This window comes from Elgaria multicarinata, chromosome 6 (assembly GCF_023053635.1).
Source record: "Elgaria multicarinata webbii isolate HBS135686 ecotype San Diego chromosome 6, rElgMul1.1.pri, whole genome shotgun sequence".
In the NCBI taxonomy this organism is placed as follows: Eukaryota; Metazoa; Chordata; class Lepidosauria; order Squamata; family Anguidae; genus Elgaria; species Elgaria multicarinata.
The window spans coordinates 43,276,336-43,288,646 of record NC_086176.1 but is presented as its reverse complement, the minus strand read 5'-3'; the positions used below and the strand labels follow the sequence as shown (position 1 = coordinate 43,288,646).

The following is a 12,311-nucleotide window of genomic DNA, read 5'->3' as shown; positions in this document are numbered from 1 at the left end:
GTGCTAACAGGCATCCCTGGTGCACGCCTTTATTGGTTGGAATAGACTCCGAGCTCCCTTGGTGGAAGTTCTCACACGTAAGCTGGAGTTTTGGTACAGCCCCTGTATTCTTCTGAGTAACTTCTGCTCTGTTTAAGAGTGTTAACTTCCGCCAAAGGCAGGGTCGGGATATTGAGTCAAAAGCTGCTCTGAAATCTATAAATGCAGCAAAGAGTGAATGATAAGGAGGGGGTGTATATTTCCCTGCTAGATATTTTAATACAAAACAATGATCTATTGTAGATCTGCCACATTGGAAGCCTGCTTGTTCTTCTGCCAAAAGATTTTCTCCAGTCACCATGATTCCAACTTATCTAAAAGGTGCCTTGCATATAATTTGCTGGAGACATCCAAAAGGCTTATAGGGTGGTAGTTTTTAGGATCCGCCCTACTCCCCTTTTTTTAAATAGGCACCACAGTTGCCACTGTCCAGTCTTTAGGAAATTTCCCTGATCTATCAATAGTTGTGAATAGGGCTGCTAGCATTGGTATCCACCAATGAGGGTAGTCAACGAAGGGTAGTCTGGTGGGATGCCATTTCTGCCAGGAGCCTTGCCCCTCTTTAACTTTCTTAGCAGAGAGGCTATTTCATCGCAAGTCACTGGGGGCCAGCTAGACAGCTCCGAATCCTCCTCAGGCAGAAGGGGAAGGCAAGCAGTCTCATCATAAAAAAGGGAACGAAAATGTAATTCCCATTCATTAGTGCTTATAGCGGCATCCATGACTGGGGTCTCAGTTCGTCTTAAAGTTGAAATAAGATGCCAAAATCTGGATCTATCGTTCGTTTCAAGTGCTGATGACAGTTCGGCCCATTTTGTCCTAGTATATTCAAGTTTCTTCTCTCTGATTAGCTTTTTATAGTTCCTGCGCAGTGCCAGATAGGACTGCAGTAGCGGGACAATGTCCCTGATTTCAGGGACATTTCACCTCTATACCCCCGTTATATTTTATTGATGAAACAAAATAGATAAGCATTATACCCAATTTAATTAGTTTTGAAGCTATTTGATCACATCCCTGACTTAAATTAAGCAAGCAGTTCAATAGGCTTGAGTTCAAAATGCTCATGGTTCAAAGATTATGCTCCTGCACAAGTAACTTGCTGAATTAGAACCAAAGACTGTGTTTTTATTTGTTTAGGATGAGAGAATGAACAGAAAAATCTCACCAGATAAGGAAATGTAGAGGTTAGAAAAATACTGCTTTGTGCAGTGCTTTGGTTATTTAATCTGGCACCCATATTGCAATGCATTTTAAAATAGTTAATAGTGTGATTGCCAGATGGCCCACCCAAGTTCTGCAATATTTCGCTGACCCCTTTCCATCTTTCTTTCTCTCCAGTTACTGCTCAATATGGAATTTTGCTTCTTTTCACCAATATACAATTGATAATTTCAATGGAATTACAAAACAAACAAAAAACCACTTGGAGAAAGATGTTTCCAAAGTGATTTTGAAAGTAGCTTATCCTAAATAGAGAGATCCTGAGCATCTAGTAATTTTTATTTGTGCTGATTCAGCCAGCAAGCCTCGTTGCAGTCAGGGCCAAGCATCACCGGACAATATGAGGTCCTGTTCACAGCAAGGAGTTGAGGCAAGCCAGGATCAGAGGATTCTGGCCAAGCAGCAGTCAGGTTTCTCAGAGAAACAGGAAACAGAGTAGCACCATGGAGAGTTCCAAATGATGCTGGGGCTGGAGACCAGTCAATCTTCCCTGTACGTTGCTCCATCAAGAAGCAAATTGTGAATGGAGTTTTGGCTTCCTTTAGGCTAGTTAGTTCTGCCTACATTATAAAGCCCTTCTCTTTTGAAGGGGGCTGGTCTGTTTTGGCAGCCAAGGGCTGAAACATTATGGAAGTGGCTGCAGCATGGTTGTATCCTAATGCCTAGAGTCCTCAGAATCTGAGGATAGCAATGCAACCTCCTCTGGCCCCAGGGGAGCCTACCTGGGGAACGAGGTCTTAGGGGGCTGGAAACCTCATTACCTCCCTCTGTAGCCAAGTCCTCTCGCTGTTCTGCTAATTCAGAGGCCTTGATCTAGAAGGATGAGTGGTCAGGGTGCTGGACCATGACACCATTACCCGTACAATGTCCCTACAGCATTTTGTTTTCCTAATGGAGAGCAAAAATTTACAATTCCTAAATAGGGAATTGACTGGTTATAGTACAGTATAATGTAAAATTTCTCAGCTGCTAATCTCTATTTCTATCCTTTGTCCATGTATTTCTTCCTAGGCAGTCTAGTTCTTTAATATTATGTATGGTACATAAAAGAGTAGATAGTTTCCTAGATAAACATATTGCAAATGAGCTCAATGAAAATGCAACTAAATGCATTTTGAACTGCTATTTCATTTCTTTTTACTTGTACTAGAATTTCCAAAGTGAATATAAAGGGTTTTTAGATCCAGCCTTATCACTAGAGGTCCAAGCAGCATCCATACTTTACAACAAGTACAGTTAAAACAAAAAGAGAAATACAAAAATTAAAACAATAATTAAACAAGCTACAAAATTAAAACATTTAAAATATGAATTTTTTTAAAAAAAATCTAATATATAAACAGTGCATTAACAGAGATCCGGACTACTCCCCAAATGCCTCCTGGAACAAAAAAGTTTTAGCCTGCCTCCAGAAACACACCAGGGAGGGAGCCAGTCTAGCTTCCCTGAGAAGGGAGTTCCAGAGCCCAGGGGCAGCCACCAAGAAGGCCTTCTCCCGCGTTCCCATCAGGCGTGCCTCTGATGGTGGTGGGACAGAGAGAAGGGCCTCCTCTGAAGATCTCAGAGGATGGGCAGGCTCGTAAGGGAGAATACGTTCTTTCAGATAACCTGGCCCCATGCCATATAGGGCTTTATAGGTCATAACCAGCACTTTGAATTGTGCCCGAAAACAGACTGGAAGCCAGTGGAGCTGTTTTAACAGTGGAGTTGTATGCTCCCTGTAACCAGCCCTGGTCAACACTCTGGCTGCAATTCTTTGAACCAGCTGAAGTCTCCGAACACTCTTTAAAGGTAGCCCCACATAGAGCATGTTACAGTAATCCAATCGGGTTCCCCAGCTCCTGGCACATTTTTGAGCACAGTTCAAAGGGCTGGTGCCTACTTTTACAACCCTACACAATGTGGGACTCAAGTACATGAAGGAACACCTTCACCTGTACCAATCTGTCCATGTGCTGAGGGGTCAATTATCAGAAGTCCTCTTGTAGGTACACCCCACTATTTGAGGAGATATATGTGGCAAACAAGGAGAGGACCTTCTTAGAGCTGGCATCCTGTCTCTGGAATTTCTTCCCCATGGAAGAGAATCGGGTGCCAATTTTAATCTATTTTAGGTACCAGGCATAGACATTATTTCCCCAGGCCATGCAATTAGGCGGAAAGGCAAAATAGAAATTTAACAAACAAACATCTTCATTTTAACACTGAGTGGATTGTATGTAGATTCGACTGCTAGTTGTATCAGTTGTTTATTGTGTATTATTTTTTTAATGTTGTTACTAACCCGAGAACATAACATGTTGAAGGAAGAGGGATAAAATATATTAAATAAATAGGAAACTTCTGAAATAGCAGGGCATACTACAAAACTAACAACTTAATATCCTTTTTCCTTCCCAAACTAGTCGTTTGTTCATTAGATAGAAACTCTCACACGAGTGGCACAAACACCATAATAGCATTCACAAGAATGTTTGCTTCTCCTATTTGGGCCTCTATTCAAAAGAAAACCTGTTGAAAAAGCTGCCAGAAAGACTTCGCTTTATCCAGCCTCATATGCCAAACACCTTTGTATTCCTCAAGGGCTAATTTTTTATTTCCAATGATCCCATTACTAGTTGACCTCTCCTATATAGTCAACTTTTCCTCTTTCCTAATCGCTCCTATGTCCTGTTTGTTCAAGTGCTCTCCATAAATTCCTTTCAGTTTAACATCACAGCCTTTTTACAAATGACTGAAATCCCAATCCCAAAAACATTTATTTGGAAGCACCCCATCGGTTTCAGTAGAACAAGTTTCCAGCTAAATTTAGGCCTATAGCATTAATGCAAACTATCAGGTTTATTTAGTCATTTGGTTAATCCTGGAAAGATATGCAGTGCAATTCCAGGCATATCTACTCAGAAGTAAATCCCACTGAGTTCAACAGGGTTTACTCATAGAGGAGCGTGTTTAGGAGTGCAGACTTAATCCTATTTTTCAAAAGATAATTTTTAATTTCTCTCAGCTAAGGTAAAGACTTTTTCAACTGTAGGTCTAAACTATGGATCCATGCAAGGGGAAATTTGGCACACTGAGCTGAAAACCAGTCAGCTAAACCAGATGGTCATTTTACATTTTCTACATTCAACTGAGTAATGTTTGCAACATGCCTACTTCTTTCATTTTGCAGATTGTACCATTGGGATGACAACACAACACATGTTATGTTGCATTTCATTTCAGTACAGCTGTATTGGTCCAAATAGCTTTGGCAAGAGCCAAAATATTTAGATAACCAGAGTTCTGGATAAAAAGCAGGGCTACTTCATCAGAATTACATAGAAATGTAAGAAAAAAATAAATGTACCTGATTACAATTCTTCCAATTTCTGTAATACAAACCCTTGGGACTTTTCAGACTGTTAAACTGACCCTATTTTACTGATCCACAATCCCTCCAGACTGGCATGTGTGCCAAGATTGTGTGTATGCCTGTATCCCCACCCCACGCCACCCCCACAGCAATTCAACGGATTGACTAACATTAGGGGCAGTTTCATTCATTCATAAATTCCAGGGTTAAGCAGATGTCAGGCTATGCCTTGGTCAACTCTGGCACAAATTAAGCCCTGCTATTATAACTAAAAGAACCAATAAAATCCCTTTATTTAAATAGAAAAGCTATCCCCCTTTCTTGCACTCATTAAGTGGAAGCAAGTCTCACTGAAGTTAACACAACTTGCTGCCATTTAATGTGTAGGTTCAGGGTGTTAGAAGAATTATGAGCTCCAAGGCACGATCTTGACAAAGCCCTGCGAAATGAATAAGAATGTGCAGAAACAGCACTTGATGGACAACAGTGACCTACGCTGCTAGCACTCCTAAGTTTACTGTACAGTCAGTGATATCTTGTTTCTGTGGGCCACAGCAAAGCATGCCAAACTAATTCAGTAACTGGATGAAATCCAACACACTTACCTCGGCATATTTTGCCACCGAGCTAGCTTCAACAGCATAGACTTTTCTAGCTCCAGCTTGCACAGCAAAAAATGAAAGGATTCCTGATCCACAGCCAACATCTAAGACCACCTTGAAACAAAAAGGTGGGGGAGGGAGAAATATGTCACTGTACGGAGCTTTGTTTATGTTTCAAGATTTTATCAGTGGAATGCCCCGGATTGATGCAGTCCATCATCTATTCTTGTGTGAAGCCTACTAATCAAAAAGAGCTTCTAAATGGAACTATGTTGAAGTTTCTTCATTATATTTTCAAATCAAACTATTTCCATCAATTTCATATCATATTTGGCCTGAGTACTTCTAGTGACAGCAAAGCAAAGAATACATTGAAATGATGAGCAATGCGTAACTTGATATACTTGGAAAACATGCAAATAAAAGATAATTGACTCCTATGAAGAATTTCAGTGGCATCCCTTGCCATAGTATTATTTAACCAGAAGCAGTAACATAATTGTGAAAGATAGGGACAAATATTTTATGTTTATTGACTTGCTCTCATGGTACCTATAGATTATTTTCAAACCACTCGCTCCCTAGCTTTGAGGTGCAATGCTATAGCAGTTTCAATGTTTAGAGAGCACTGATATTTTTTTTGTGAAACACTAGGAAAACAAAGAATCTCACATAAAGAACTGAAGTAGTAAAATCAACCAAACATCCCAGCTCTGATTGTAGCTGCTTATATCGATTTAACAAAAACCAGCATTCAGTGGCTGCAAATTTGGCTGCATTAATCACTGTCACTCCCAACTAGGGGACGATGCAGGGCTTTATTATGGAGATGGTAGAGATTTCCTTCCTATGGGCCACACCCAAGCCCCTGCCAATGTGGTTTGTTGCTGAAAGGGTTTTTAACTGCTTGGGTATTATTATCATCTTTTCTTGACATTTGTTTTAACTGATTTGTTTTAATGCTAAGTTTTAATTGAGATTCTGTTTTTAAACCATATTTTATGAGCTGCCTTGAATGCCATTTTTTGGCAGAAATGAGTGATATAAATTTACTAAATAAATAAATCCATACATACCTGTGAACCTTGAGCCACATTTTCCCCTCTCTCAAAAACTCAACAAATGAACTCATATCCATCTGCACAGGAGCATCCTATGCTCCTGTTTTTCCAGGATTGATGGTTCAAACCTTCCTGCCCTCAACCATTTGTTTTCCAAAATCCTCCCCATTGTGTGGAAACTAAAAGGAAGGGTTCCATTGTCGCCAATGTGTCCTGTGTCTGGAGTGGGGAGAATTTTAGAAAACAAACAGCTGGGGGTGGGGGGGGGATGTTTCAATTTCCCCATCCTTCACACAGTGCTTCTGATCCAGATTGGGGATGTACACATTTACTCTTGGTACACATGATGTACACATTTACTCAGCTGCACACAAGATATTTAATGTATTGAGCACATGGGCTGAGAGCCACCACTTCCAGCCTTCAGTCAACTGATAAAAACGTTACAGTTTTGCCAGACGTTTGCCAGAAATGCTGCCTGAAGTAATGTTAAGGTGGTCAAAAGACCCCCTTTCTGGGGAAAGAGTGTACACCAAGCACTCAAGGCTCTGCCACGATACCCCTCCTCCTTTCCCTCTGTTCATTAATAAAGAGTCATCAGAATGCAGTTGGCTGGTTGCTCAAGGTTGCCCTGCACTCACCACCCCCAGAGTAGGGTTTTGTCTCTCAGCAAATGTAGCAGTTTCCAAAAACACAGCTTCTAAGGCTTGGATCCCGGATCCAAGTTGCCATTATCCCAGACACTTCGGCGCACCGCTCCTCGTTATCACCTGAACACCCCTCCCCCATTGGTCAGCAAGGTTAGCTTCGCCCGCCCTTGCATGGGGGGCTTATCTGATACAGTAAGTTACATAAACAAGGCATAGTTGTCACAATATTATGTGTTGTTAGCTGTTAGAAATAGTTTCATTTATGGAAAATGTATAACTCTGCAATCAATAAGGGATGGGAGGAGAGATGAGCCATGAGCTCATCAGGAGGGGCATGGAATGTTATAAAAGATGTTGGTTGTGGATGATGGGTAGAAAAGCTCGTCTTTGATCCGTTGAGGGTGAGTTTCCTCCTACACGTGTAGTTCAATAAAATGGTCACTGAATCTGGACTTGTCTGGTTTTCCTGTTCCCTCCCTTCTGGTTGGGATTTTTACCCTAACAGTAACATGAAGTAGTTTGACTGTTGTATTTCTTCCATATCTGCCTTTCCTCATTTCATAGGGCTACTGGTTTGGGTTCTGTTCCATTATTGTTATAGTATTTTATCAGTAGTTATGTTTTTAGGATGGTTGGTAACCTCCTTGAGGTTCTCTTAGGGATGGAGAGGCAAAATAAAAATCTTCAAACAAATAAAAAAAGAAAGTTGAATGTAAATCAAATATGCCTCCCACCCTCAGTGGTGCATTCATGCAGACAGTGCACAGTAGGGTAGCCTTCTCCAACCTGATGCCCTCCAGATGTGTTGAGCTACACATCATCCCACATGTGTAGCCTGTGTGGCTTGTAGTCTAACAGATCTGGAGGGCACAACTTTGGGGAAGGCTGCAGTAAGGCCACACAGGAGGGGAAGGGATAGAAACTTGCATTCGTGGCCAAATCCAGCCTCTGGGAGCACTAGTTAACCATATGTGTTCTAAATTTTGGGAAAATGTAAAGGAGTCCGGTGGAAGAGAGAAATATTTTCTATAATGGAGCTTTCCCAGTTCAATAAACTATAGCAGGAATCACAAGCTATATACCTTTCTTTTGCAAAATTGGTCACCCTATCCCAGTCTGGATGAAATCTTTTTGCCAATATATGAAAGAAGTTATAATACTAAAGGTGAATTCTTTGCATGCTGGCTGGGACATACTGGGAATTGTAGAACTTTTTTTGTCTAAACATGCATGGGGTTACACCCTAAATTGTTTTAATGCATGATATTTCGTTAAGCCAACTAGAAACGTATTTCTAGTTGAATTGACCATGCATTTCTCAAGTTTTACTTGTTGAAATCTATTATTATCAAAATACACCTTTCCATTAAAGTTACATTTGTTCTAATGCAAACATAGTAAATTAAATTTATAACATAAAATTACTTTCATTTTATAAACAGCTAACGCAAAGCATGCCACTTCTTCAGTTCATTAATGGGTACAATTAATGAATTTTTGCTATACGTAACTGTTGTGCATTTCTCCCCAAGATCTCAGAAATGGAACACATAATGTAAAAAGGTAAATACCCCATGACACTTATCCCAGAGGGATGCATGGCCTCAATGTGGAAAATCATGACTAGAATGTTGTGGTGTTCCCAATGTCCCCCATAAATGTCAATATGAGAAAGGGGACACAGATTTCTGCACGTACATAAGAAAACTGTTGCCCGGGAAACCATGCAGCCGTGTAACACTCTTAAAGTGTACTTTCTTTTTTCTTTTTTTAGAAAAATCTTATAGTGTAATGAAAACAGTTCTATTGCATGACCTCTGTTCCAACTGTAATCTGTTGGATTTTGTTACAGAGATTCAGTGAATACTTGGGTTGCAAGCACTAGCCTGCTACTTTACACAGTCTGAAGTGAAAAACTTGAGCCAAATCATCTCCAAGCTTATTTTCAATTCCTACAGCAGGACTGAATTAAGCTCTCTTTTATTTCTCCAATGGCAAGCTGTCAAAAGTGTCAGTTTCAATTATATGGTTTTAGCCAGGTACTGTTGGCTGACAATGTATGCCTGAAAGAACCAAACCTACAAAGCGGCCATGGCAGCATATGTTGATCCCAAAAACTATAAACATGGGTGAGATGTTAATAATGAAGTGCAAAAGCCTTAGCAAAATCATATGAGATGTACAAACTAGAATCATAGAGGAGGTTCAGCATGCCCTCGCTCTTGCAATGAATTTAGTTGGCTGGATCCAGACTTCATCATACTTAGAGTAACTTCATTGATATCAATGGGATATGTTATTCATGACTAACTTAAATCACATTGATTTCAATAGATCACTCTAGTCTGGATCAACCCCACTGTTTTGAAGACCGTATCAACAGTTTCCCAAGCCAAGTTTGTAACAGCATCAGCTACTGATCAACCACCAGTAATGTGTTTTGTATAAAGTCCCAATGAATGAGAGGAGCAGGCACAACAGTTCTGGTCTGTTGTGCACATACCATTTGTTTCAATGGAGTTAACACAAATACCTCCAAGTGGATATGGCATCTTTCCCCTCAAAAATGGAATTAGACTAAGTAAGTAATTTCCTATCCTTCTCATTGCTTAAGGAAAGGTAATCTATAAACAACTGAACATAAAAACTGATAACCAGGCTACTGAATGCAAATTAATACAATATTTTGTTAACTATTTTATTTTTTGCTCTCTATCACTATACTAATAAACTATTCTTCCCATTACTTTAACAAGATTATTGGAAAGTTTCTTAACCTAATATTTTGATCTGGAAGCTACTTCCCTTAATTATTGATCTGTGAGGACTCCAGTTGTCCAAAGACCATTGAGTGTGAGAGAAATGCAGTCTGTACCCACTAAGGGGCACTTTCTTTTATTCATCTGTTCCAGAGTTAAGCCTAGGTTTGAAAACAGATGTCAGGTTATGCCTTGATCAACTCTGGTACAAATTAAGCCCTGCTATAACTAAAACAAGCAATAAAGTGCCAATATTTAAATGGAAACACTCTCTCTTTTCAAATTAAATGAAATATTTAAAATGATAAAATACAGATTTTCCTTCCACTTTTGTTCTCAAGTCTCTATTTTCATGGAAGGATAAGCAACAGGAATTTGTGGTTTCGATAGGTAGCTAGCAACTGTTACTGTTCAGTATGTTTAAAAAATAAGGATATCAGAGGGGCCTTGCTTAATCAGACCAAGGGTCCATAGAGAAAAACACACAGTTTTACAAATGTAGCTATTCTATTAATTTATATAAATTATTAACAGTGCTTCCAGGTGCACAGCTCCTCCTGCTATCAATTAGCAGGCACTGTGCAGCAATTCTGTCTTTCTTTCCTTAGCACATTTTCTGCAAAGAAAAAAGTTAAAAGAAGCAATGGTAAAACATGGAAGGATTAAGACTGGAAGATATTATCATCTGCCCCCTCACCCCATAAATGAGGCAGGGCGATGGCGCCATAAAAGCTAGTCTGGAAGCACCCTACAATACCGGCCATTTTATATTTCAGTCCCTTTCTTAATAATCCCTAACATAGAATTTGCCTCTCTTTTTTTCATTACCACCACACAGAAAGTTGACATTTACACTGAACAGCACATCAGGTTCCCCCAGTCTAGCAGACACACCTTTGAGCCCATGTGGGGTGGGATGAGCCATGGAAGTCCAAAACTGCCTTGCTGCATAGGCTTCCCAGCTTCCAGGCTGAGGCTCTCTCGTCACCCCTTGGGCCTTCCTAGATGGCCATCCTACAGCCTTTCAGTGAGGTGTCCATGGGCAGGGCCCAGTGCAGACAGACCAAAGGGAAGACTTGAGCAGCCTTAGTTCAGTAGCAGAAGATTTCACACCTGGCATTTCTTCTCAAAAGGATCTGTAATAGGGAACCTGAGAAAACTCCATGGCTGAGATCTCGGGGAGTCAGTGGTAGTCAGAGTAGCCAGTGGTAGCCAGAGTAGACAGTTCTGGTCCAGGTGGTTGAATAGTCAGACACAACAGGCCTCTTCAGGCGTTGAACAAACATGTGAAGAGTGCAGCGGTCCAGCCCAGCTCCGCCTTTGGCACTGCCTCTATTGTATTGTATGCCTGAAGGGCAATGGTCTGAATGGGAGAGCCTCCTGTATCTTTGGAGGCTCTCCACGCGATTAAGAACCCCAGGAAAACATGGAACCCTGGGGGGGGAAAACCATCAATATGGGAGGAAGAACACCTGAAGAAGGCTACCTACTGTTATGCCGACATTACAACAGTATTATGACAGCACTGCAGGCAGATGAGGCAATGCTTACCTTATCTTTAAAATCTATATGGTTCTGTAGTATTGCTCTGTGATATGTGGCCGTCCTCACAAAATCCTGCATCATATTCTGTTGTTGAGATAAGCAGCCATAAAACTAAAAAGAAAAACAGGGGAAATGTATAAAAATCTGTCTTCTACCATTTGCCTGTTGTACTTCACACATTAAGGGTACAGACTCTGCTGCAGAAACCCAAGACTGGACCAGGAAGTGCAGCAAAACCAGGAAATATTGGATTTACTTCTGGTAGTATTATGATGCAATGGAGCTCTACCTGAAAATACTGAGCTGCAGAGGATTCTTCTGTTCTCTGATTGAATATGGAGTGTTCCTTACTCTGATTCCGGAAGTTCTTCAGTGCATTTGAAAACGTGCAATATTCTGAAACAGAAATAATGAAGCTAAAGCACAAAGCAATTAAATATAGAAGCATGAAAGGCAAGCAAAACAAAATCATGTATGTTATGTGAAACTACCATTGGTTATATATTAAGGTAAGCTACCAGATCAGCACCAGATTGTGAAAGAGCCAGCAAAATAAGGAAGGTAACTGAGTTATGATTAAGTTGCTCTGTATCCTCTAAAAAATAATATGAAATTCTGTTGAAGTAAATATGTAAATAACTTGCCATGAATTATATTCTGTGCTCCATAATCTCTCTGTTCTTTCCCTCAAAATAGATTAACTATTTGGGGTAATTGTGCTCTTAAGGATAGCACAGTTCCTTACCCTCTCTTCTGTTATTAAAAATAGTCCTTTTTGCCTAATATAAAAATGTTTTGCATGCAGGTTTCCCAATATAATGTATATTTGAATACTATTTTCTTCAATATATGCATATTTTGACTGGAGAACTCGATTGCTAAATTGAGAACAGTGCAAATTTTAAAAGATAATGGAGTTTCAGTTTTCATAGTGTTTCAAAAGTGTGAAACTCAACAATTTTCAGCCCCCATCCCTCGTCATCCCTGGCCCTACTATCTCTCAGTATTTTGGCCTCACCTACTGTCCTGTGGAGGAAATGCAGCCCTAATTGAGAACTGGCAATTAAGATTCCTTC

At 40.2% G+C, this 12,311-nt stretch overlaps 1 protein-coding gene across 1 annotated transcript in view; it reads right to left on the bottom strand.

Annotated features, from left to right (window-relative positions):
* The window catches only part of LOC134400752 (histone-arginine methyltransferase CARM1-like), a 77,732-nt gene that overhangs the window by 37,926 nt on the left and 27,495 nt on the right, over positions 1-12,311 (bottom strand). Inside the window, exons 3-5 of the mRNA XM_063129288.1 lie at positions 11,525-11,631; positions 11,242-11,346; positions 5,224-5,334 (exon numbers count right to left, since the gene is read on the bottom strand). Of these exons, the coding sequence (XP_062985358.1) occupies positions 5,224-5,334; positions 11,242-11,346; positions 11,525-11,631 (323 nt within the window). The remainder of the gene's footprint in view (positions 1-5,223; positions 5,335-11,241; positions 11,347-11,524; positions 11,632-12,311) is intronic.